This window comes from Urocitellus parryii, chromosome 16 (assembly GCF_045843805.1).
Source record: "Urocitellus parryii isolate mUroPar1 chromosome 16, mUroPar1.hap1, whole genome shotgun sequence".
NCBI lineage: Eukaryota > Metazoa > Chordata > Mammalia > Rodentia > Sciuridae > Urocitellus > Urocitellus parryii.
In genome coordinates, this window is record NC_135546.1 from 13,979,421 (window position 1) to 14,007,084 (window position 27,664).

The 27,664-nt window shown below is 44.1% G+C and overlaps 1 protein-coding gene across 1 annotated transcript; it reads right to left on the reverse strand.

Annotated features, from left to right (window-relative positions):
* Lhfpl4 (LHFPL tetraspan subfamily member 4) lies at positions 1-27,664 on the reverse strand. Its single transcript, XM_026383129.1, has 3 exons — positions 27,259-27,664; positions 3,367-3,603; positions 1-101 (listed from the first exon to the last, which is right to left on the reverse strand). Exons 1-3 carry the CDS (start codon positions 27,662-27,664, stop codon positions 1-3), a joined length of 744 nt encoding a protein of 247 aa, XP_026238914.1.

Sequence of the window (27,664 nt, forward strand, 5' to 3'; positions counted from 1 at the left end):
TCAGGGTCCCTGTGAGTGAGCCACGGGACAGGGAAGGACTCCCCATCCAGAAACGTCAGCCCCTGGCCGCAACACAGAGCTCACTGTAGAGCCCACAAAATCTAAAAGAGAGAGGGAGAGATGGAAAAAGTCAGAGACCACCAGGCCATCAGGGCTCCCCACAGCCACTCCTCAGGCCAAAAGTGAGGGAACACGGCACAGGCTATGAAATGCCAATCAAACCACTGACTAGCAGGATGATGGCCTTGCACACGCCATCCAACCTAGCCCTAAGCCCCAATTTTCTCATCTGTAAAATGGTGGTAATAGCTTACTTCACAAAGTAATTCTGAAGGGTCAAAAGAGACAGTGTCAGGTAGGCCCAGTAGTGCACACCTAGAATCCCAGTGACACGGGAGCAGGAGGCTGAGGCAGGAGGATCGAAAGTTCAAGGCCAGCCTGGGCACCTTAGCAAGACCCTGTCTCAAAACTTAGTAAGCGGGGGCTGGAGTTGTGGCTCAGTAGAAGAGCACTTGCCTCGTATGAGTGAGGCACTGGGTTCAATTCTCAGTACCACACATAAATAAATAAAGATCCAACAACTAAAAACTATTTTTAAAAAATAGAAAAGGGTGGGGAGAGCTGGGGATGTGGCTCAGTGGTAAAGTGTCTTGGGTTCAATCCCCAGTATCACTAAAAAATTTTGAAAAAAAAATAGTCAGCCAAGGACTTGGCACATAGTCAATCTTAGAAGTTGTGGTAATTTATTTGGGTTTTGATTTTTGTTCCTCAGAACCGAACTGAAAGCCCGGCTCATTTTGAACCCCCCATGCGGGATGGAGAACCCCAGCCCTGAATGAAGGCAAAATGGGGCTCCTCTTTGACAACTGTTAAGAGCATTAAGGAGAAAGAAGAGAGATCCCCAGTGGGAACTGGCCCTGGTCAGCTCAGAGTCTTTTCTTCAGAAGGGGCCCACAGCAGTCTTGGTCTTGCACTTTGAAAATCTGCCACCAAAGGGCAGGCCCTGACCTCACACCAAGACCACAGAAACCCCTGGGGGAGACAGTTTTGTACCAGAAGGGGGTCTCTCAGGACAAGTTAGCAGATCAGTGTCCCAGGAGGATCCTGAAAAGGGAGCAGAAGGTCTCTTGCCTCACCAGGCTGAAGAGCTTGGACTTTAGACTAGGGCCTGTGTTTTAAATACCACTCTACCATTTAGGTGACCTTGGGCAAATTACCCCACCTCTCCAAACCTGGGCTTGCTTTCTCCTCTGTAAAAGTGCTCCTGATGCCTGTCTGATGGGAAGTGGGGAGGACTGACAGTGTTGGTGAGCAAGTTCCCCATATGTCAGACCCTGCTCTTCTCTTTGCAGACACAATCTTTCTTCTTTACCTGACAGCCCTAGGAGGTGGCTCATTTTATGTAGTTCAGAGAACTAACATCACCCTCATTTTATGGAGTTCAGAGAACTAATACTCAATGCTAAGTAATTTTTAGGGCCAGCCTGCTTCCAATTCGATCTGCCTTCACAGTCTAAGACTTCTGCCATGATACCAATTGTCCTCTCCTACCAAATGAGGGAGCATGGTGCATACATTATCTCATTTAATCCTCACTACCATTATTTCTATTGTATAGGAGAGGAGAGACCCTCACCCCCCAAAAAAGATGAGTATAATTCATGCAAAGTGCTACACATAGATCTGGCACATGCTCAAGGAAGAGGGTAACTGTGAAAATTACTACCCATTTTCAGAGTAAAGAATGAACACCCAGACAAACACACAGATGCAGTCTCCCAGCTCTGGGGGCAGGCAGACCTCTGGATCAAAAGACTGTGCTTGATACCACCCCTTTAAAGAATCATCTGGCACTATCATTTTTTGTTTTGTTTTGGTACTGGGGATTGAACCCAAGGACACTTTACTACCCAGCTACATCCCCCAGCCCTTTTTATTTTGAGACAGAGTCTCATTAAGTTTTGTTGAGGATCTTTCTAAGTTTCTGAAGCTGGCCTTGAACTTCTGATCCTCCTGCCTCAGCCTCCCAAATCTCTATTATTATAGACACGCACACACTATGCCTGGCTTATAATTAAAATTTTTGAGCATGCAATTCAACTTCTTGAAATTCCAAGGAAACACTTGAACATCTGTATGAAAAGGCAGAACAAAGGTGTTCAGTGTAAAATTGTCAATAATAGTGGAGACCTAAAAACCTCTATAATAGTCTCTGAAAGAAGAGTAAAATAAAGTGCATACAGTTGCTTCATCTTATGTTATGATGTGTGTACACACACAGAAAAGGGTCTGACAAAGGCAGTTACCCTGAGACTCTGGCTTTATGTGTAAATTTTTTCTACATTGTATTTTATTGTTACTTGATATATAAAAAATTTTATACTAACCTATAATATACTAATATAATATATAATTTATTCATTACATAGATAGCATACTGTCATAACCACCTATGAACCACACCATTCAACTGAAGGAGGGCTGAGGTTGTAGCTCAGTGGTAGAGCACTTGCTTACCACATGAGAGGCATGGGGTTCAATCCTCAGCACCATATACAAATAAAACAAAATAAAGGTATTGTATTCATCTACAACTAAAAATATTAAAAAAGAAAAAGAAAAACTGGAGGAGCACAAGTTTGAGGCCAGCCTCTACAACTTAGTGGGACCCTGTCTCAAAATAAAAAATAAAAAGGGCTGGGGTATAGCTCAGTGGTAGATGCCCCTGGGCTCAATCCCCAGTACAAAAAAAAAAAAAAAAAACTATAACTCTACCAGTGATTTGCATATACCTACATGCCCCCATCTCATGCTCCAGATTCCTCCCCTTCCATCCCAACCACAGATAACCACCATCCTACCTTTTGTATTTATCATTTCTTTGCTTTAAAAAAAAAAAAAAGACACATACTGTTACCATATGTTTAAACAATAACATTGCTTCGTTTTGCTTGGTTTTGAGCACAATAATTGTATCATTCTGTCATCTTCTGGGATTTATTTTTTCCTCTCAATATTATGCTACCCAAATGGACGCTACCCAGATGCATCCATTCTGTTACAGGTAACTGAAGTGGGTTCATTTTTACATGGCGGAGGCATCCCCCCTGGGTCCTGGCCATGTAGCTGTTCTTAATTGTTTGCTGCTGTGAACCTGCTGTTTTCTGCATTTCTAAGGGTCTATACTCTGGGGTGGTTTTGCTAGGTGGGTTTGCTAGGGCATGAAAATGATCAGATCTGAGGGATTTCATCTAGCTGTTCTCAAACTCAATGTGTCGTCTGTAGCGTTTCTGATTTTTGCACGACTGGTTCTTTGACCTGAAATTGCCCCAACCCCAGGCCGCAGCCTTGCCCTCCCGCACTCACCCTTATTCTCCTGCTTGAGCTCCTCCTGCAGCAGGTCTGTTTGCCGGTTGCCCAGCACGAAGGCGAGGAAGGAGAGGATGAGGGCGTTGAGGATGCCGATGATGGCCAGGATGTACGCCCAGCGCACCGAACAGTCCCCCAGGGAGTACTTCCCTGTCTTGGCCCCGCACATGTCCCGGATGGTCTCGGCGTCCCAGCCGTCGGGGAAGATCATGCAGCCCAGGACAAGGCACAGAGCTGGCGGCAAGAGCCGGGCCCACCGCCATGGTCAGGAAGGGAGAGAGAAAGAAGGGATCGTTACTCTCTAGATCCTGGGGACTCTAGAAATTCCCTTTGTCTGGGTGCCAGTGCTGCTGCTCAGCCCACCAATGCCAACACTTGTTAACAAGTCCTGTAGGTTCCAGAGACAGACATTGGTACAAGGAACTTTCTAGAACCCTCAAAGCGTTCTCCCTCCCCTCTAAAATCAACTCCTCCACCAGAAACCTTCTGGGAAATGAGAAAATAGCAAGCCTGCCCTGGTGGCACATTCCTATAATCCCCTCATCTCGGGAGGCTGAGGCAGGAGGATAGCAAATTTGAGGCTAGCCTTAGCAATTCGGCAAGACCCAATCTCAAAATAAATAATAATAATTAAAATGACTGGAGATGGAGCTTTAGTGGTAAAATGCTCCTAGGTTCAATTCCTAGTACCAAAAACTAAGGAAAAAAAAAAAAAAGAAAGAAAGAAAGTAGTAAAGCAGTCTCCTCCAGCTCCCTTTAACATCCTAGCTAATCTTAAATTCATACCATCTCACACCCTGGCCTTTTTTTGTTTGTTTTTTTGTTTCATTTTGTTCTTGTTTTGTCTTTCATTCAACTATTGTTTATGGAGCCATTTCCCTTTCATTCAAGATGCTGCAAATAACCAACCCGGCAACTGCGCTAGGAAAACAGGACACCAAGTGCCAACCGCAGGGCTGAACCTAGTTCTTTCTCTTACTAGCCGAGTGAATTTGAGGGCGCTGCAGTGGCTGAATGGACCTGTTTCTGCCAGAAAACTAGAAAACACAGTATTTGCCTCGCAGGGTGGTGAGGAAGGAACGCTTATAACATATAGGACAGAGGCAGGCATTCATACAGGCAGTATTTTTTGAGGGCCTACTGTGTGCGGGTACCAGACAAGTTAGGGGAAGGGGCATTTAGATTTGTGTCCCATGGAACTTTCATTGGGGGAGTGGAATATTACAGCAAAATGGTTAAGAGGGCTCTGCTGTTTGCCAGATGTGTGACCCAGAGTGAATTCCTTCAGCTTTGTGCCTCGGTTTACAGATCTATAAAATGGGGAGAATGCAGATATCATCAAGTAGTTGCAACAATTACAGGGGGAATAACAAAGTGCTTTGCATCAGTGTTAAACATAAAGGATAAATGTTAGCTGTTAGTAGTAAAACTAGTCATAACGATTAAAATAATAATTATGCAAATAAATAATGGGGAGTGGTTTCAGGTGAGGAGGAAGAAACTAGCCAGAAAAAGGGAGAAGGCCGAGGGGACTTCTAAATAATTCCCTGGTTGGCATCCACCTGCTTTTGGTTAAGCGACCTACCTACTTTACCTCTGCCAACCACAGCCTTGATGCTAAGGGCCATCTCTTCCAGCACTTAGACTGGGTTGGCTCAAGCCTGTGCCAATCAGCTCCTTGATTTCCTCTAGTAACAGCGATTGGCCCTGAGAGGGGCACATGCTGTATCACAGGCCAATCAGAAGCTTGGGACTAAGGCTAAGGTGGAGACTTGTCTCCTCTGCAGAGCTGACCCTGCCTGACTATTGCCCTGTTACATCTGTCAGTCGCGCCAGCCTCGGGGTCTCTATGTCTAAGATCTGAAGGTTGCACAGGGCTCTGTTTGGAAGTATGGGGCCCTCGAGGCCAAGAGTGTGATTAACCTTCCTTTCAGATGACAGCGATGACTATGGGTGGTGGTCAGTTCTGTCCACTGTGTATGTGGCCCACCTGGTATCCAGGGTGGGAAGGGGGCTCTCAACTTTGCCACTCCCTCATCTACTGTGCAAGGCAGTGCTCCCCAGGCCCCAGACTCCTCAAGCCTCCAGCAGAGTGGGACCCCTCTTCTGCAAGAAGCTGAGGGGATTCTACTCCACTCCCTAACATGTGCTCCTCATCCTGATGCAGGGCTGCCCAAAAGTGACTGGATCACACACAAATTCTAGGGGGCTTTGTCTACACTCCTCCAAGGCAATCTCTGATCTACTGGAGCTCACAGTCCCTCAAAGACTGGGAAAAGAGATCCAGGCAAAGGAAATGGAAAATACGGAAGCCCTAAAGCAGAAATGAGTTGAAGAATTAAACAAGTCTTGGGCTGGGATATAGCTCAGTTGGTAGAGTGCTTGCTTGCCTCTCATGGACAAGGCCCTGGGCTCAATCCCCAGCACCACAAAAAAAGAAAAAGAAAAAAGAAATAAATCTGAAGATGACCATTGGACACTCCAATAGAGAGGCAAGTCGGGAACGCAGGGGAATGGTTTGGAGGGTCAAATTTGGTTGCTGTGGGCACTTGTGGGTATTTAAATTCCTGAGATTGAAAATTATGGAAACTGAAGGGAAGGTGCAGGACTCAGCCCTGGGGCACTCCTGCATTGACTGTGCGGGAAGAGGAGGAGCCTACTGGGAAGGATTGACCATCCCTCTCCCCACAGACCTCTGACACTTTGCCAGACCCCCTGAGGCCCTACTGCAGAGGGGAAGAGGCCCAAACACACAGGAGCAGAGGAAGAAAGAGTGGTCTTATTACCTGTCCTGCACTCAGCCCTCAGCCCTCAGCGTCTCCCAGCCCTACTGAAGGTGCTTCTGCCTTCCCATCCCCTGCCTCTGAGTCTCCAGTGAGATGTAGTAGGGAAGAGCCTGGGCATGGGCACAAATCTACACTGGCCATCTACCTGTCCCTCTCCTTTCCCTCCCTGCTCTTCCTGAGCACTACAGTGGCAGGCCACAGCCACACAGTCTGTTTTTGCTCGCCAGAGCATCCGTGTCTCCATGGAAACCGCTCCTGTATCCCAGCACTCTAGCCTTCCAACTCACAGCTTAAGCTTACTGCAGGGAGACCTCGGGTTCCTTCCCTGCACATTGTGTTTGGTCCTCCCTCGCTCTTTCTCCTTCCCTTCCCATCTCCTTCTTTGTCCATACGCCGGACTCAAATCTGAGCTTAGACTCTCCCTTTTGTTTATGTGTCTCAACATTTAACATTCATTCAGCACCCCCCCTCTTCACTTTCCTTCCCTCTATTTATCCCCTCACCCTTTCTCTCTCCTCTCCTTCCTCTCAGTTCATACATTCCACACTAAATTTCTGAGTGCCAATTATGTGCCCTACAACTATGCAGTGTCTGGGGCCACAGACCAGCACCATGTCTGAGGCCTGTGCTCTAAAATTCAATCACGTTAACACACAAATAGAATCGTTATACATGTCAAGAGTGCTTCAGAGGAAACCAACTAGGAGCTGAGACCCAAAATAACACTGGTGGCTGGAGAAAGCTGGAGCATTCCTTTGTCCTCCTCTGCTCTGTAGGATTTCAAATGGTGGCTCTTGGCCCTGAAAGGCAACTCCAAGAATGGGAAGCACCCAGAAGTCAGACAAAAGGAGAAAGGTCAAAGCTGGTTTTCCTTGCTGAGGGTGGTGATATGGGCCTCTCAGGAAGCTGAAACAGGAGGATTGCAAGTTTGAGGCCAGCCTCAGCAACTTAGAGAGGCCCAAAGCAACTTACTGAGATCCTGTCTCAAAATAAAAAATGAAAAGGACTGGGGATGTGGCTCAGTGGTAAAGCACCTCTGTGTTCAGTACACACACACACACACACACACACACACACACACACACACGGTTTTCCTTGGACCTGGAGGGAAAAAAGAAGAGATCAGGCCAGGCAAGTGCCCAAGAGGCTCAACCATCAAGAGATGGAGTGTCATAGTCAGGAAAGACTCCAGCATTCCCATTTGCTGGATGAAGAAACGGGCTGAGGTCTTTGGGTTTCAAGTTCAAGAGTCTTTTGGAAGTTAGGAGCTGGCAGAAGAGCCAGCTGACAACAAGATGCAGACACAGGTGCAAGATGCAATGGGGCAAGGCTTCTCAACCTCAGCATCTAAGTTCAGGTTGGAGAACTCTTTGTGGTAGTGGAGTCATCCTATGCACCCTGAGATGTTTAGCATCATCCCTGGCCTCTGCCCACTAGATCCCAGTGACAATCCCATGTTGTAAGAATTTTGAGAATGTCTCCAGACATTGGTAAATGTTCCCTGAGAGGTGATTATCCTTGGTTGAAAACCACTAGTGTAGGCACAGGAGTCTTAGGATAAGGCCCCTCCTCCCTCCAGTAGCTCCACAGTCCACAGACTGCTCCAAACAGCAGGTATTATGGCAAAATTAGATTAATAAAATTAGATTAATAAAATTAATATTGGGGAGACTGACTTGTTCTGGTGAGAAGAGTAGGACCCTGCCAACAGCTTTTCATCTGGTGACTGAGCTCCTATCAGATGTCTAAAGAAGAGATTCTGAGGATGTGGGTCGTGATGGCTGAGGAAGCCAGGCATGGTGGTGACACCTGTAATCCCAGTGGCTCGGGAGGCTGAGGCAGGAGGATCTCAAGTTCAAAGCCAGCCTCCTCAATGGCAAGGCCCTAAGCAACTCAAGAAGACCCTGTCTCTAAATAAAATATAAAATAGGACTGGGGATGCAGCTCAGTAGTCGAGTGCCCCTGAGTTCAATCCCTAGTACCAAAAAAAAAAAAAAAAAAAAGGCTGGCAAAGCTTCTACTCCAGATCTGAAGGTCAGCAGTGCTCAGGAGACCCCTGACACCTCCATCCCTGGGGAACATCAGAGAAGGATGTGAACGCTGTACCCCAGAACCAGGAGCTCATCGAGAAGAACCGGGTTTGGTCTGGAATCTGCTGGACAGGTTACTGGAACAAAAGTGAATAGGTCATAGGGACACAAAGCTCCTCATCTGGTGACTGAGCTCGTATGAAGTGTCTAAAGGAAGACAATTTCTGAGAAGGTAGGTCATGATGGCTGCTGAAGTTTCGACTCCAGATCTGAAGGTCAGCAATGCTCAGGAGGCCCCCGACACCTCCATCCTGGAGTCTTGTTGAGGAAGTCTGTTCCTGAGTGGATAGAATGAAGAGTTGGGCCTACTTTTTCTTCTAGTAGGCACAGGGTCTCTGGTCTGATGACAAAGTCCGTGATCCACTTTGATTTGATTTTTGTGCAGAGTGAGATAGAGGGATTGAATTTCAATCTACTATTTATGGATTTCCAGTTTTCCCAGCACCATTTGTTGAAGAGGCTATCTTTTCTCCAATGTATGTTTATGGTGCCTTTGGCATGAGATAACTGTATTTATCTGAGTATGTCTCTGTATCTTCTATTTTGTTCCATTGGTCTTCAACTCTATTTTGGTGCCAATGCCATTCTGTTTTTGTTACTATAGCTCTGCAGTATAATTTAAGGTCTGGTATTGTGATGCCTCCTACATTACTTTTCTTGCTAAGGATTACTTTGGCTATATTCTAGGCCTCTTATTTTTCCAAATGAATTTCATGACTACTTTTTTCTATTTCTATGAAGAACGTCATTGGAATTTAAATGGGAATTGCATGAACAGACCGCTTACAGAATGGGAGAAAATCTTTACCACCTACACCTCAGATACAGCATTAATCTCCAGGATATACAAAGAACTCAAAAAACTTAACACCAAAAAATAGATAAATAACCTACTCAATAAATGGGCAAAGGAACTGGATAGACACTTCCCAGAAGAAGAAATATAAAGAGTCAAAAAATATTTTAAAATGTTAAACATTTCTAGCAATTAGAGAAATGCAATTTAAAACTACAGAGGTTCCATCTCACTCCAGTCAGAATGGCAATTATCAAAAATATAAGTAACAATAAATGTTGGCAAGGATGTAAGGGAAAAGGTATACTCATACATATCTGGTAGGAGTACAAATTGGTACAACTACTCTGGAAATCAGTATGGAGATTCCTTAGAAAACTTGATATGGAACCACCATTTGACCCAGTTATCACACTCCTAGACTTATACCCAAAGGACTTAAATCAGCATACTACAGTGACACAGTGTCATCAATGTTTATAGCAGCTCAATTCACAATAGCCAAGCTATGAAACAAACCTAGGAGCCCTTCAAGAGATGAATGGAGGGCCTGGGGATGTGGCTCAAGCGGTAGCGCGCTCGCCTGGCATGCGTGCGGCCTGGGTTCGATCCTCAGCACCACATACCAACAAAGATGTTGTGTCCGCCGAGAACTAAAAAATAAATATTAAAAATTCTCTCTCTCTCTCTCTCTCTCTCTCTCTCTCTCTCTCTCTGCTCTCTCACTCTCTCTTTAAAAAAAAAAAAGAAAGAAAGAAAAAAAAAGAGATGAATGGATAAAGAAAATGTGGTACATACACACAATGGAATATTACTCAGCTATAAAGACGAATGAAATTATGGCATTTGCCAGAGATTGGATGGAGACTATCATGCTAAGTGAAATAAGCCAGTTCTAAAAAACCAAAGGTCAAATGTTCTCTCTGATATGTAGATGCTAACCCACAACAAGGAAGGGTAGGGAAGGGAAATATAGAAGTTCATTGGATTAGACAAAGGGGAATGAAAGAAAGAGAGGGGAGATAGGAATAGGAAAGACAGTAGGATGAATCAGAAATAACTTTTCTATGCTCATATATGAAAACACAACCAGTGAAACTCCACATCATGTTCAACTACAAGAATGGGATCAAAATTGTAATGGGTTGGGGGCTGGGGTTGTAGCTCAGTGGTAGAGCACTTGCCTAGCATGTGTGAAGCACTGGGTTCGATCTTCAGCACCACATAAAAATAAATAAATTAATTAATTAAAGATATTGTATCCAACCACAACTAAAAAAATCAATATTAAAAAAATGGGGCTGGGGTTATAGCTCAGTGGTAGAGCATTTGCCTCTCACATATGAGGCACTGGGTTCCATCCTCAGCACCACATAAAAATAAAGACATTTTAAAAAGAAGAGGAATGAGAAGAATGTTTTTTTTTTAAAAAAAAAATAACATTGAATGCTTAACTATGTGCCAGGTTGCTAAACTCCTACTAGTCATCATCTCATTTAATCTTTAAAAAACAATTATGAGGTGGAGAAAAATATCACCCTCTTTTCTGAGAAAGCCAAAACTTGGAGGAATTTATTCACTGTCTTATCCAATATCACTCAGTAAGTGGTGGGATCTGTATTCAAGTCCAGACAAGTCCCTATTTTGTGTTTTTATTTTAATAGACTTACTTTTTTTGTAGTGGGTAGGTGGGTACCAGGGATTCAATTTGCTTTTTAAGTAAAAGTGAGTCTAGCCAAGGGCAGTGGTGCATGCCTCTCCAGTGGCTCAGGAAGCTAAAGCAGGAAGATCACAGGTTCAAAAGCAGCCTCACAACTTGTTGGGATCCAGTCTCAAAAAAATAAATAAAAAATAAAAATAAAAGGGTTGGGGATGCAGCTCAGTGGCAAAGCACCCCTGGGTTGAATCCCTAGTATGGAGAGAAAAATAAGTAAATTTAATCACTTTCAAAGAAAAAGAAACCAAAATCATTTGCCATAAAAAGAAAGACACTATAAATATAATGAAACCAAAACAGTGTTCTTAGTTTCTAGTTAGACACTTTTCCCTGACAAATGCGCTGAGGGCTGATCTCTTTGTTTAAAGGACTATTAGTAAGTGTGAGAGGAGTTGAAGACACATTAGCACCAAACCAACACCTTCTCTCCCAAGTTATAAAAGAAGGCAAATGGAACAGTGTGCACACTGCAGGCTGCCTGGTGCCATCCAGCAGGTCCCATACTTGGGAAACACATCCCACCTGTCCTGCCTCCACAGGAGGCTCAGCTCTGTCCTTTGCAGTTTTAGGCAAGCTCAGTTTACCTCTCTGCCCAAATTTCTTCACGGGTAAAATGAGGATCACAACATCTGCCCTACCCATTTCACAGAGCCTTTGTGAGGGGTAAGAAACAGCACGGCGAATTCTTTTTTCTTCTTCTTCTTTTTTTTTTTTTTTTGTACCAGGGATTGAACCCATGGGTGCTTGACCACTGAGCTTATTAGGGCCTCGATAAATTGCTCAGGCTGGCCTTGAAATTGCAATCCTCCTGCCTCAGCCCCCTAGCAGCTGGGACTTGGGTGTGTGCTAGTGTGCCCAGCTCCATCCATTTACTTTTTTTTTTTTTTTTTTTTGTAGTTGTAGATGGATGCTTTTATTTTACTTGCTTATTTTTGTATGCAGTGCTAAGGATCGAACCCAGTGCCTCACATGTGCTAGGTAAGCACTCCACCACTGAGACACAGCCCCAGCCTCTCCATCCATTTACATTTAATCCATATGCATCTTAGTGTGTTCCTTGAAAGACAACATAAAATTGGGTCTCGGTTTCTTCTTTTCTTTCTTTCTTTCTTTTTTTTTTTTTTTTTGTGTGTGTGTGTGGTGCTGGGGATTGAATCCAGGGCCTTGTGCATGCAAGGCAAGCACTCTACCAACTGAGCTCTATCCCCAGCCCCTGGGTCTTGTTTTTGGATCCATTCTGACAACCTGTTTTTAATTGGTGCATTTAGACCTTGCCATTCAAAATGATTACTGATACTGCTGGACTAATACCTACCATGTTTGTTATTGGTTTCTATTTGTTGCCTTTGATGTTTATTCCTGTTTCTCTCTTCGGTTATCCTGCCTTTTTTGGTTTTAACTGAACATCATATGTAATATCATACATACTTTGGTTTTCTCTCCTTTAGAATATTGTTCATTCATACATTTATTTATTTATTTATTTATTTGTTACTGGAAATTGAACCCCTGGGTGCTTTACCACTCAGCTACACCCCCTAATCTTTTTACTTTTTGAGACAGGGTCTCACTAAATTGCCAAGGCTGATCTCTGACTTGTGATGCTCCTGCCTCAGCCTTCTGAGTCACTGGGGTTACAGGAGTGCACTATTGGACTCAGTTCTAAATCCATAGTGTTTCAAAAAAACACTATGAAGCCAGGCATGGTGGTGCAGGCCTGTAATCCTAGTGGTTTGGGAGGCTGAGGCAGGAGGATCACAAGTTCAAAGCCAGCCTCAGACATGGTGATGCGCTTAGCAACTCAGTGAGACTCTATCTCTAAATAAATTCAAAAATAGGGCTGGGGATGTGGCTCAGTGGTTGAGTGCCCTGAGTTCAATTCCCAGTACCAAAAAAATAAAAAAAAATACTATGATTTCGTGGGTCGTGTGAATACCTTGTAATATCAAAATAATCCCAACTCCTCCACCTGTGCCCATATCACTGTTATTATTCACTACATATATATGCACCCACACACATATATTCATGAATACATTGTCGCTATCATTTTAAACAAACTACTTGTTACATCCACTAAGTGTGTGTATATAACTTTTTTTTTTTTTTGTAGTGATGGGCATTGAATTCATGGCCTCACACATATAAGGCAAGCACTTTGCCACGCCCTTTTAAATTTTTAGTTTGAGATACATCTGGCTAAATTGCCCACACTGGCCTTGAATTTATGATCCTTCTGCCTCAGCCTCTGAGTTGCTGGGATTATGGACACCTGCTGCAGTGATCAGCTTTCTCCTTCATGTTTGTTTTTTGCAATACCAGGGATGGAACTCTGGGCTTCATACATGAAACACAAGCAAGCACTCCACTGTTGAGCTTCGTCCTACTCCTTTCTTATTTTTTATTTTTCATTTTGAAATGGCATCTCACTAAATTGCTGAGACTGGCCTTGAAATTACAATCCCCCTGCCTGGGATTGGAATCACAAGCGTGTTCCACTCCACAAAGCCTCTCCTTCACTTTTTTTTTTGGGGGGGGGGGGCAGGTCCCAGAGATTGAACCCAGGAGCACTCAATCACTGAGCCACCTCCCCAGTCCTATGTTGTATTTTATTTAGAGACAGGGGCTCACTGAGTTGCTTAGGCCCTTGCTTTTGCTGAGGTTGGCTTTGAATTCGCCATCCTCCTGCCTCAGCCTCCTGGTGGCTGGGATTATAGACCTGTGCCACTAGGCCTGGCCTCTCTTCCCTTTTTTTTTTTTTTTTTTTTAGCCTTAGGTGGACACAATATCTTTGTTTTATTTTTATGTGGTGCTGAGGATCGAACCCAGTGCCTCACGCATGCCAGGCAACACACTACTACTTGAGCCACATCCCCAGCCCCTCTCCTTCACTTTTGAAGCATAGTTTTATAGGGTATGAAATTCTAGGGCTAGGGGTATAGCTCACTGGTAGAGCATCTGCCCAGCATGCTGGAGGCCCCAGGTTCCATCCCCAGCACCAGTCTCTGCTGCCTTCCCCCCATTCCAAGTGATTCCATCCCTTCCCAGCCCACCCCTTTCTGCTCAGAACAGGTAGTCTCTCTCAGAGCCATCATTCCGCAGCTGCTCACTGGCCTCCTGCTACTGTGACTCCTCTCCTTTTCTGGCTCCTCCTCCTCCTGCCTCATAAGGGTTGGTTTCTTGAGCTGTTTCCTCTTCTCCTTCCACACACCCTCCCCAGGCAATTCCATCCTCACTCAGATGACTCCTCACTATGATGATGTCCATCTCCCACCCGGGACTTTCTGCTCAACTCCACACCAAAACACCCAGTTGCTTGTTGAACCATTCCTCTTGCACATCCCACACGGGCCTCAAACCCAACACTTCCCAATCGTGGTCCTCCTCCTTCTTCCCCTGTGAATGTCACTTCAGAGACCCAATCATCCATGCAGGAAACTTGGTGTCACACACAGCACCTGCCTTGCCCTCACCCCCAACACACACCCATCATGCTCCTAAACAGGTCTCCCATCTCTCTTCTGCTTGCCCACCCCCAGCCCGAGCATGGCTCTCCTGGACCACTGTCACAGCCTTCTTCCTGGATTCCCTGCCTCCAGTCAAGCCTCCATCCAGTGCATCATTCTTCACAGAGGCTGCTTGAGACATCTTTCTTTTTGGGGGGCAGCAGGGGTACCAGGGATTGAATGCAGGGGCCTCAACCACTGAGCCACCTCCCCAGCCCTATTTTGTATTTTATTTAGAGACAGGGTCTTACTGAGTTGCTTAGCGCTTCACTTTTGCTGAGGCTGGCTTTGAACTCTCAATCCTCCTGTCTCAGCCTCCCAAGCTGCTGAGATGACAGGTGCACAGCCTGAAGCTCGAGACATCTTTCTAAATCCACATTAGCCACACTTGCACCCTTTGAAAGTGACTGCACTGCCTAAGGACAATCCTGACACCAAGGCACAGCTTCCAAGGAGCTTCACAGTGGGACCTCATTACTTTTCCAGGCTCATCCCCTAACTGGTCCCAATTGCCAGCCTTTCTTTTCTTGTTCTACCACTGATTTGATTCAAATCATAAATCAACAACTAATAACAATTGTGAACATTTATTGAGTGCACCCACTGTGCCAGGGTATGTACATATACTCATTATTAATCTTTAAATAGTCTCATGAGGTAATTACTTATTTGCTATGGTTTAAATGTGCCCCTGAAAAGTTCATGGGTAGGAAACCTGTTTCCTAATATGGAGGTGCTAGGAACAGGGACTTTTTTGTTGTTTGTTTGCTGTGTTTTTGTTGTTGTTGTTTGGAGGTACTGGGAATTGAACCCAGATGCACTCTACCACCAATCAACATCACCAGTCCTTTTTATTTTTTATATTGAGACAGGGTCTCACTTAGTGAGACAGGGTCTCACTAAGTTGCCCAGGCTGACCTCCAACTTTCCATCCTTCTTCCTTAGCCTCCCGTGTAGATGAATTAAGGAGTGTGAGCCACAGAGCCCAGCAGCCCATCAATTTTTTTACAAGGGTAACAAGATCATTTAATGAAGAAAGAGTAATCAACTGGACACCAGGGCGTGTGCCTATAATTCCAGCAGCTCAGGAGGCTGAAGCATGAGGCTCACAAGTTCAAGGTCAGTCTCAACAATTTAGCCCTGAGCAACTTAGGGAGACCCTGTCTCTAATTAAAATATAAAAAGGGCTGGTTAAGTGCCCCTGGGTTCAATCCCTGGAACCAAAATAAAAAGAGTAATCTTTTTTTTTTTTTTTTTTTTTTTTTTAGAGAGAGAAAACCTTTCAATATTTATTTTTTAGTCTTTGGCAGACACAACATCTCTGTTTGCATGTGGTGCTGAGGATGGAACCCAGGCCGCACGCATGCCAGGCGAGCGCCCTACCGCTTGAGCCACATCCCCAGCCCAAGAGTAATCTTTTCAATAGATGGTTCTTAGAGGACTAGATAACCAGGTTCAAAAGAATGAAAATGGACTCCTATCTCTTACCATACAAATAATTAACTCAAGGGATTGGGGTGTGGTTCAGTGATAGAATGTGTACTCGGTATGCACAAAGGCCTGGGTTCAGTCCCCAATACACACACACACACACACACACACACGCACGCACGCACGCACGCACGCACGTGCACATACACACACAGACAAATGCACACACACTGAAAATGAGTCAAAGACCTAAATGTAAAAATCCAAACTACAAAACTCTTAGAAGAAAACAGAGAAGTAAATCTTTGTTACTCTATATGGCAGTGGATTCTCAGAAAGGACACTAAAAGGCACAGATAACAAAAGAAAAAAATAGATAAACTGGATTTTGCATAAATTTAAAACTACTGTGCTTCAAAGGACAGTCAATATGCTAGGTATGGTGGCAAAGGTCTGTAATCTCAGCAGTTGGTGAGGCTGAGGCAGGAGGATTGCAGGTTCTCTGACTGCCTGGGCAACTTAGTGAGACCCTGTTTCAAAATCTAAAAATTAAAAAAAAAATGTTTCTATACAGAATGTATTTTTTTAAAAAAACATACAACTCAAGAAGACAAATAACCTATATTAAAAAATGAATAAAGGATATGAATAGACATTTCTGCAAAGAAGATACACAAATGCCCAATAAGTACAGGAAAACACTTCAATAAATGGTGCTTGGGCAACCAATGATTGAGGAAATGCATATCAAAACCAGAGGAAGGGGCTGGGGTTGTGGCTCATAGGTAGAGCACTCGCCTAGCATGCTGGAGGCACGGGGTTCCATCCTCAGCATCACATAAATGTAAAATAAAGATATTGTGTCCACCTAAAAAAAAAATAAATATTTTTAATAAAAGAAAGAAAGAAGGTCTCTGAAAAAAAAGAAAAACAGGAATTTGGGGTAGAGTTGTGGCTAAGCAGTAGAGTGCTTGCCTTGCACGTGAGAGGCCCTGGGTTCAATCCTCAGCACCACATAAAAATAAATAAATAAATAAAGGTATTGTGTCCAATTACAACTAATAGATAAATATTAAAAAAAAAAAAAAACCAGGGGCTGGGGATATAGCTCAGTTGGTAGAGTGCTTATTCACATGCACAAGGCCCTGGGTTCAATCCTCAGCACCACAAAAAAATTAATTAATTAATAATTTTTAAAAAGAAAAAACACAGGGATAGCTGGGTCAAATGGTGGTTCCGTTTCAAGTTTTCTAAGGAACTTCCATACTGCTTTCCATATTGGTTGCACCAATTTGCAGTCCCACCAGCAATGCATGAGCATATCTTTCCCCCCACATCCTCGCCAATGCTTATTATTTTTTTTTTTTTTAGAGAGAGAATTTTCTAAATTATTTTTTAGTTTTTCAGCGGACACAACATCTTTGTATGTGGTGCTGAGGATCGAACCCGGGCCCCAACGCATGCTAGGCGAGCGAGCTACTGCTTGAGCCACATCCCCCGCCCCTCCGCCAACGCATATTGTTGTTTGTATTCTGACTTATGAGAGATGAAATCTTAGAATAGTTTTGATTTGCATTTTTCTAATTACTAGAGATGCTGAATATTTTTTCATATATTTGTTGATCAATTGTATATCTTCTTCTGAAAAGTATCTGTTCAGATCCTTAGCCTGGAAGACTTAAAATCAGCACACTATAGTAACACAGCCACATAAATGTTTATAGCAGCATAATTCACAACAGCTAAACTGTGGAAACAACCTAGTTGCCCTTCAGTAGATAAATGGATAAAAGAAACTGTATATACACAATGGACTATTACTCAACATTAAAAGAGAATAATATTATGGCATTTGTAGTTAAATAGATGCAGTTGGAGAATATCATGCTAAGTGAAGTAAGCCAATCCCAAAAAACCAAAGGCCAAATGTTCTCTCTTATAAGTGGATGTTGATCCATGATGGAGGGACATGGGAAAAATGGAGGAACTTTGGGCAGAGGGGAGAGGAGGAAGTATGAGTGCAGGAAAGGTGGTGGAATGAGATGGACATCATTACCCTAGGTACATGTGTGACTGTACATATGGTGTGACACTACATTGTATACAACCAGAGAAATGAAAAGTTGTGCTGCAGTTGTGTACAATGAGTCAAAATGCATTCTGCTGTCACATATACCTAATTATAATAAATAAATTAATTAAAAAAAAACAGGGAGACATCCTCACAGCCAGTAGGATGCTATAACCACAAATTCTAACGGTGATGATGAGAATATGCAGAGAGAAGAAACTTCATATATGAATGTTAGGACTGTCAAGAGGTAGCACTACTTTGGAAAGCAATCTAGATGTCCCTTAATTTAGATGTTAAATATTCAGTTTCCAGGGACTAAGGTTGTGGCTCAAATGTAGAGCATTTGCCTAGCATGGGTGAGGTTCTGGGTTCAATCCTCAGCATGAAAGAAAGAAAGAGAGAGAGAGAGAGAGAGAGAGAGAGAGAGAAAGAGAGAAAGAAAGAAAGAAAGAAAGAAAGAAAGAAAGAAAGAAAAGAAAAGAAAGAAAGAAAGAAAGGCTAAATTCTTGAAAAAGAAAATGCAGTTGCCATTGACTCAGTGATTCTACCTGAAGGTACGTAGCCAAGAGAAATTAAAGTGTGTAACCACACAAAACCTTGTACACAAACGTTCACTGCATCATTTACAATAGTCAAAAGGTAGAAACAACCCCAATGTCTATCAGTGGATGAATGGATAAGCAAAATGTGATATACCCATACAATGGTATATTATTTGGCACAAAGAAGAATGAAATATTCATACATGCTACAGCATGAATGAGCCTTGAACACGTTATATGAAGTGGGAGAAGCCGGGCACGAAAAACTATATAACATGAAATGTCCTGCTAGGCTTGGTGGCACTCACCTGTACTTCCAGCAACTCCAGAGGCTGAGACAGAAGAATTTCAAGTTCAAAGCAAGCCTCACCAATTTAGTGAGGTCCTAAGCAACTTAGTGAAACCAGTCTCAAAAAAAAAAAAAAAAAAAAAAGGACTGGGGCTGTGGGTCAGTGGTAAAGCATCCCTGGGTTCAATCCCAGTACCAAGGAAAAGAACATGAAGTGTCCAGAACAGGCAGTGTAGAGAGGAAGTAAATTAGTAGTTGTCAAGGAGTGGGGAGAATGAAAAGCCAGGAATTAAGAGGGCTTCTTCCTGAGATAACAAAAATATCCTGGGGGCTGGGGACGTGGCTAAAGCGGTAGCGCGCTCGCCTGGCATGCGTGCGGCCCGGGTTCGATCCTCAGCACCACATACCAACAAAGATGTTGTATCCGCCGAGAACTAGAAAATAAATATTAAAAATTCTCTCTCTCTCTCTCTCTCTCTCTCTCTCTCTTTCTCCTCTCTCACTCTCTTTAAAAAAAAAAAAATCCTGAAATCGATTGCAGTAACGTTGTATATTCTGTGAATATACTAAAAACCACTGACGTCTTTGCTTTGTATGCATAAATGGTATGACCTATGCAATGTATCTCCAAATCGAAGTTGTCACTAAAAATGGGGTGGAGGGGCAGGCAGTGTGGCTTCTTCCTTTATCTTGCTTCGAGGTCTCCTGCCAGCATGCACATGAACAAGCTCCAGTCACCCTTCAGATGAGAGACCCTGAGTCAGAACTACCCGCCCCCATCTCAGCTCCTCCAAACTCCTGTGACGCATGGAAACAAAGAGAACAAATTCCTGTGACTTTCAGCCATTAAGTTTTGGGGTGATTTGTTATGCAGCCATAGATAAACTTATATACAATGTTACTATATGAAATGCTGACGTACTGGGTATATATGAAACAAGAATTTGCATTTGCTTGTATATTTATGGAATTTCCTGGAAATAGATAAGGTTGTCTCTGGAAGAAACAATGGGAGATGAGGGTGGGAAGGAGCCATATAGAAATGTGTATCCTTTTTACTTTGTTTATCAAGTATTGTGTTAACTTTTGCAAAAAAGTCAATGAGAGTCTGGAAAAAAATTAACAATTAAAAAAAAAAAAACTTCAACTATCTGCTACTTACGTCCAAACTCTAAACTCCTTTCCATGACTTAGAGGGTCTCTGTGATCCAGCTCCTGCCCACCTCCCTGGTCCCAACTTCTACCTTTCCCTTCCCTAATTGCGTGTAGTTCCCAAAACACACCAGGCTATCCCTACCTCCATGTCTTTGATCAGACCGAGAAAGGTTTGCCTTTCTCTTTCCACTCATCCTTTAAGATACAGCTCACATTGGGGGTGGGGGTGTAGCTCAGTGGTAGAGTGCTTGCCTGGCATGTTGAGTTCCTGGCTTCCAGTCCCAGCACCAAGGGAGAAAAAAAAAAAAAAAAAAAAAAAGGAGGGGGTGTTCGTCTCAAATGTTGTTGCCCTTTTTGGAAGATTTCCCTGGCTGTCCTTAACTATGTTAGAAGTCCCCTTCGTGTCCCCAGAATACCCTGTTAAGAGTCAATCATTCTTTGTGCTGCACCATACGGCGATGACCTGTTTTCTTTCTTATCTCTTCCATTAGATGATGAGGTACCTGGGAGGAAGACTCTTACGCAGGATTCCCAGAACCTAGCATGCCTGAGAGACCTTTGGTAAGTGGTTGATGTGAGAAAGAAAGGAATGGAGAAAGGAGAGAGGGAGAGAGGCAGAAATGAAGACAGCAGGGAGAATTGAGGGAGGAAGAAAGGAATGAGAGAGGAAAAGAGGAAGAAAAGGAGGATGGGAGAAAAGAAATCCCTCAATCTGCTCAGCAGGGTCATGCACATACTACAAAGCTTTACTGAGTGAATAAAATTCCAAACCTAACCTGAAACAAAACCCGGGGACCTGGAGAAGAATGTGGATGTCTATTGTAGTTATAGTAATGAGCACTCCTGTAATTGCTCATCATAGCCCAGACCCCTGGGGATTGAGGGCACACAACTGGAAAACTGAAAGAGGCTCACCTCTGGATCACACCAGCCAGCCCCTGCTCTCGCCTCCCACCTCCAGTCTCCCCAAGCTTCCATTCCATCTCATGCATTCTTTTATCAATTGATTCATGGGTTGGCAGCGCTGGGAATTGAACCCAGGGCCCAGTGTGTGCCAGGCACACACTCTGCCACTGAGCTAAGAGCCACATCTCCAACGCCTCACCTCACACATTCCATTCTGTGCTGCGATCCCAACACCAGGGCAGCATCTGGCCTATCGTAAGCACTCAACATCAAATAAATCATGGTCAGAATCATCACCCTCTGGATGGACAGGGGAGGGGCCTAGTTTCAAGTCTCACTCCATGACCATGAACTTGTCTCTTCTCTGTGGGACTCAGGTCTTTCATCTGTACAATGAGAGTTGAGCAAGCTGACTGGTAGGACTAACAGTTTAGTTTGCAACTTCTCAGGCCCTTTGATCATCCCTGCAAGGGCAAACTCAGAGCATCAGGGACTCCTCCCAAACTGTTCTTCATAAGAATAACAGGGGCCATTTATTGAGTGCTTACTATAGAGCAGAAATCATACTTAGCATTTTACACCCATCATTTCAGCTATTTCTTTCCATTACACTTTGAAGGTGTAATAAATATCTCTAAAACAAAACAAAACAAAATCTCTATTTTACAGACTTAGAAACTGAGATTCAGAGAGGCACACTGGCTGATCCAAAGCCACATAGCTGGTAAATGGCAGGGTACAGGTTCTATGTCCTCTGTTCTTTTTAGACAACTACCTGACATTGCCCCCTCCAGCCATGTCCATACTTCAGCTGGAACCTCATCTTTGCCAGCCTCACCCAGCCCACTTGCAATGTTTAGTACACAGAGCTCTAATTTGTAATCTCTGTATTCCCAGTTTTCCAGTTCAGTGGTCAGAACAGGGTCTAGATCCATTTAGACTTGCACTGTTTCAGCACCATCCTCTACTTGATGTGTGACCTTGGAGCAAGTTGTTTTTTTGTTTGTTTGTTTTGTTTTGTCTAAAGACAGGATCTCATTAAGTTGGTGAGGCTGGCCTCGAATTTATGATCCTCCTGCCTCAGCTTCCCAAATCGCTGGGATTACAGGCCTGTGCCACCACATCCAGCTCAGAGTAAGCCATTTTAACAGATGAAAATTAACACACTGAATTTGGAAATGTCAAACACAGAAGTTGGCACCTTGTACGTTCTCAGTAAATGGCAACAACCAGGTAAACAAATGGCAGAGACATCCTGAGAAGCCCTGAGAAACTGAGTCTGAAGTACATAAAGAGCTACCAGGCTTTTCTAGCCTCTACTCAATATTCTGGCAGAACTTCCTGCCACTGTCTGTACCACTCTTACTCTGTTAACCAAAAGGTCTGGCTCTGCAGTCAACAGATTTAGATTGAGTCACAATCCTGAGTCCACTATTTACCACCTGTACGACCTTGGACAAGTGACAGTCTCCTCTTTGAAACTCAGTTTTCTCATCTATAAAATATGAATCACACTACCTGATCCACAGGAGTGTTGTGAGGGTTAAATCATATCCATGTGAAATGTTTAGCACATCATTCTCACATAGAGTAAAGGCTCAGAATTCATTAACCATTTTTCGTGAGCTAGAGTAGTGGTCACAGTAGCACGTAACTGCCTGATAATTAAAATGCAAACTCCCTAACCCAGCACACAGTGACCCTCATACTCCTTCCTGGCCTCTCTTGCTGCTCCCCTACACGGATGCTCCACTCAAGACAAATGTGGCTTCCTATCTCTGAATTTCCACCATGATCTTCTTCTCTGTTCTGAATGCTGCCCAATACTTCATACCTGTCAATGGCCTCCCCAGCTCCGGTCTCATTTCCCTCTGTTGTTCTGGGTTTCCACAGCGCAGCCTGACACGTGTTAGGGCTCAGACTGCCCAGGGCAGGAGCTTCTGTCTGCAGTTGTCTTACCCATGGTTCCTCTCCCACAGCTGTCACCTTTGATTTACCTTTGTGGAAACTGACTTTTCTCCATCAGTAGTCCATCTGTTGGTTCCAGGGATAGGCACATGCTCAGGCCTTAGAAAAAGTCACCATGACAAAGAGGTGGACACTTGGCAAAACTAGGCTAATAAGAATCACCCTGGAACTTTTGCTAGAATCATTCTTTTTCCACAGGGTTGGGGTTAGCAATGTAAATTCAGAGCTGCCAGTATTTGCCACCTTTGAGAAGGAAGTGAACTTAAACTGAGCCAAAATAGAGAAACCAAGAAATAAAGTGAGACAGATTCTGTATGGCATTATTTGAGCATCTGGATCCATCCATGCCTGAAGCCAGATACTTTGGCTTTTTGTTTGCTTGTTTCATTTTGGGTTTTGGTGGGTGGTTTTTGTTTTGGTTTTTGTTTGTTTGCTTTGTTTGTTTCAGTACTGGGGCACTTTATCACTGAGTACCTCCCAAGTCCTTTTTTTATTTTTATTTGGAGACATAATCTCAGTAAGTTATTGAGGCTGACCTTGAACTTGCAGTCCTCCTGCCTTAGCTCTTGAGTCCTGGGATTACAGGAGTACGCCACCATTCCTGGAAAGCCAGATACTGTATGTGTGTGTGTATGTGTGTTTGTGTGTGTGGGGGGGTACTGAGGATTGAACCCAAAGCCTCTTCATACATGCTAAGCAAGTACTTTATCCCTGAGCTACATTTCTAGTGGTTTTTTTTTTTTAATGGACACAATATCTTTTTTAAAAAAGCACATTCTTTTATTTTTTTTTTTTTGGACACAATATTTTTATTTTAACGTGGTGCTGAGGATTGAACCCAGTGCCTCACACATGCCAGGCAAGTGCTCTACCACTGAGCCACATGCACAGCCCAAGCCCTTTTTATTTTGAGAAAGGTTCTCACAGAGTTGTCCTGGCTGACCTTGAACCTTGTGATCCTCTTGCCTCAGCCCTCTGAGAAGCTGAAATCACAGGTGTGCACCACCATACTCAACAAGCTAGATACTTTTGACCCCCAAAATATGTATGCCAATAAATTCTACCCTCTTCATTTTAATTTATTAAGACAGTTTGAGTTGAGTTTGTCAGTTGTCACTGCAAGATTACCGACCAATGCAATGAACCAACTAGACCATAAACTTTCTGAGAGTATGGATTGCATTTCATAGACTTAAGATCCTAGAGGTCAGGGAGAATGCCTAATGGATTGCACCACCTGGCACCCGGATGATCACAGAATAGGTGATGGATAAACAAAGAAATATCTCTTTATATTTTCCCAGGGGGTAAATGCTCTGCATTTAGAAGATTCTAAAACATGAAATAAGAGTTCACAGGAAGCTGGGCATGGGGTGCATGCCTATACTCCCAGCAATTCAGGAGGCTGAGGCAGGAGGCCAGCCTGTGCAACTTAACAAGAATGTGTCTCTAAATTAAAAAAATAAATAAATAAATAAATAAAGTAAAAGGGCTGGAGATGTAGCTCAGCAGTAGAGCAACCCTGAGTTCAATCCCCAGTACTTGGCGGGGGGGGAGTTCACAGGAGCAAGAATCACATAACATATGACACAAAGAAAGCCCCTTGCTTCTCTGTAGTTCCTCTGGAGATAACAGATTTTTCACTTGCTTTTCTTTTCTTTTTAATTTTTTGTAGTTGTAGATGGACCGCATGTCTTTATTATGTGGTGCTAAGGATCGAACTCAGTGCCTCATATGTGCAAGACAAACACTGCCACTGAGCCACAACCCCAGCCCACATTCTGACTCTTCTATGACACAAACAAAGCCCCTTGCTTCTCTGCAGTTCCTCTGGGGATAACAGATCTTTCACTTTCTTACTTCAGCAGGATTTCTCCTGCTTAAGCAGGAGGATCTCAAGTTTGAGGCCAGCCTGAGCAACTTAGACACTGTCTCAAAATTTTTTATAAAAGGGCTGGGGGTGTAGATCTAAATGGAACGATCTTGGTGAAAGATCTTGGTGAAAGGAGCTGAAAAAGATACTTTAAATCAACTAATCTAACTGCACCCACATCCCCCTTGTACAGATGAGAAAACTGAGATTTAAACCAAAAAGATCTAGCACTGGTGAGACACTGGCAGAGTCAGCCAAGAGCTCCATTCCCATGACTCGTAGCACAGTGCTCTGGCCTCTGCACTGGTGTCACTTGATTAAGCAAAGTGAATCAGTCACTTACCAAGGGAATTCAGAAGTTCTCTGAGCAAAATGGAATAAACCGTTCAACTCAGCTTCTCAACCCTCAGGAATGGGACAGTAACACAAGGGAAACAGTGAAGAACCCCAGGGTCTTACACCCCATTTACTCCTTTGCTGGCCTTGTAGACCCTCATTTCTCTATACTCAGCCTCCTCTCTCTCAAGCAGGGAGAGGAGAGTAGAGTATGAAAGAGATGATCGCTAAGATCCCTGAAATTCAATGATTATGTGGGGTTTGTTGGATAGTTCATCAAATCCCCAAGATTAAACCTACACAGATTACAGAGAATTTGAAGGCCAAACAGTCAGCAACCCATCTGCAGACTCCAAATTTAGGCTGATGAATGGGGGGGGGTGTCCAGCTGACTGTATACTCTTCCCAGCTTGCCTTTGGAAGAATTATAGAATGGAAACACAAAATATCATCTGTCTCTGGGTACCAGTGAGAAATTTGGAAAGATATTCCCCACATCCTACAATTCTCCTCTCTTCAAAGATTTGAAAAGAGCCAAGCACAGTGGTACACACCTGTAATTCCAACTACCTGAGAGGCTGAGGCAAGAGGATCACAAGTGCAAGGCCAGCCTGGCAATTTAGCAAGACCCTGCCTCAAAATAAAAAGTAAAAAAAAAATAAATAAATAAGGGACTGGGGCTGTGACTCAATGATACAGTGACCCTGGGTCCAATCCCCAGTACCAGGAGGAGAATCCACATTGAAGTTGAGTGGGATGAGATGGATTTGAAGCAAGTCATTAGAATGTCCACATCTGGGCTGGGTGTGGTGGCCCATGCCCGTAATCCCAGTAACGCAGGAGGCTGAAGCATGAGGTGTGCAAGTTTGAGGCCAGCCTCAGCAACTTAGTGGGACTCTATCTCAAAATAAAATAAAAAGGACTAGAATGTCATTCAGTAGTAGAGTGCTTGCGTTGAATGAGAGAGACCCTCGTTCAATCCCCAGTACTAAAAAAAAAAAAAAAAATCTACATCTGAATATTCACTACTTTCTTCAAATCAGTCCTCTCAGGAGATTGTGCGGTTCTTCCAGTGGGTCAATAATTCCTCCCAACATTTGTTAAGTCCTCTTGAGTAAGGGAACCAGCCTCATGACCTTGTCCTCATATCTTGGCTTTCATCCCAAGTGACAATGCTTAGTTTGATCACCCATCATATTCCAAACACCTGACCCTGAGTGACTTCCAGCCATTTCCAAATATCACATTCCTCCTTTAAAAGATGGGGGTTCCCCCTCAATGGAGATGTTCAAGAGAATACACCCCGTGCTACACAGCCAGCTTCCTACAAATGCTTTGAACATCACCAGCAAGCAATCTCTTTTGCAGGGTTGAACACTTGTTGAATGTTTTGAGGTGTTATTGTAAAACTCTCTCTGATTCATGATTATCACATTTTCTCTTCTCTTTCTCATCCCTGGAGGGCTCCAACTTTATCCTAACCTCACCAGTCATCCTTCCCCATCTTGCCCTTCCTGGCCCCACTTTCCCCTGCCCAACTCTCTTCCCTATCTGCAATTAGGCAAATGTCCAAGTTGCTGAATCTTCAAAATCTGTTTTCAATCGAAAGGTGGGTGGGGACAGGGGACTCTAATGGATCCTGGAAAACTGTCTCAGCATTTCTCATTCCCAAAAGGCCTTTTGCTGATACTTGGGGCAGGATGACTATCTCAGCCAAACACATCAGAAGGTCACAGGGACTCATTTCCACCTGGAATGGCACCAGAACACTTCCTGCCAGGGGAGTGGGGGTTTTAAAGAATAGAACTGTCCCTCTGGAGATCCCTGTTGTTAGATGCTGTCAACTACCCACATCTCTAGGACTGGACAGAAACCACAGCCAGCCTCCCCCACCCCTTGTTACAGAACTTTTTTAAGTTTACCAGATACTCTGATTTGTCCTCTGGAATCCTCTCCACTGTTTACAGACAGATGAAGAAACCAAGCCTCAGAGAAGCAAAGTGAAACACCCAAGTTAATGTCAGCGGGTTAAAGGTCCAAGTTAGAGCTCTTGATTCTTTATGTCTCATGCTTTTTTCAACATAATGTAAATAGAATACATCTAGAGAAAGCCCTGATTCAGAAAATTATTTCCACAAAGTCGGCCAACAGAGACTCAGAGACGACAACATAATGCTAACCCATCAATAAATGCAATGTGCATATATATCCACGCATGAGGACCCAAATACCCAATTCTAACACTCTCCCCGCTGCCTTAAGGTGTCTCTCTCATTAAATCTCCTTCCCTAGAAGCTCCTGAGGGTGGGCCAAGGATGTATCTCAGCACAGAGGAACAGAATCTCTCTCTGACTCCTCCAGAAAGGAGACCCCAACCTTGGCGCCTGTTTTGGGGGTTCCGACCCCGCCCCCTCCCCTACCTGCCAAGAGTTGCATCCAGGCGCAGATCTTGTAGACCGTGGCGGTGTTGCAGAAGAAGAAAAGCGCAAAGCAGGTGATGCAGCCCAGGATCAGCACCATGGAGAGCAGCACGAAGAAGGCGGCCGCCTTGAAGGCGCCGGACGGGATGGTGCTGAAGTCGGTGAAGGAGCCCCGGCAGGTGAGCTCGCGGCCCGCCAGCCCGCTGCCCACGCAGTAGTGGAAGAGGCCGAAGTAGCCAGGCTTGGGGGTGCTCACGCTGTCGCCCACCCAGTAGGGCTGGATGAAGACCACCACGTTGATGATGGCGAAGCAGATGGTGAAGATGGCCCACAGCACGCCGATGGCCCGCGAGTTCCGCATGTAGTGCTCGTGGTAGAGCTTGGAGGCCTCCTGCGAGGGCAGCAT

Coding starts and splice junctions, on each gene's coding strand:
- Lhfpl4 (XM_026383129.1), bottom strand. CDS start 27,664: ATGCTGCCCTCGCAGGAGGCCTCCAAGCTCTACCACGAGCACTACATG. Junction 3,604..27,258: donor CTGGATGCAACTCTTGGCAG/GTAGGGGAGGGG, acceptor TCTTGCCGCCAG/CTCTGTGCCTTGTCCTGGGC. Junction 102..3,366: donor GCTCAAGCAGGAGAATAAGG/GTGAGTGCGGGA, acceptor TCTCTCTTTTAG/ATTTTGTGGGCTCTACAGTG.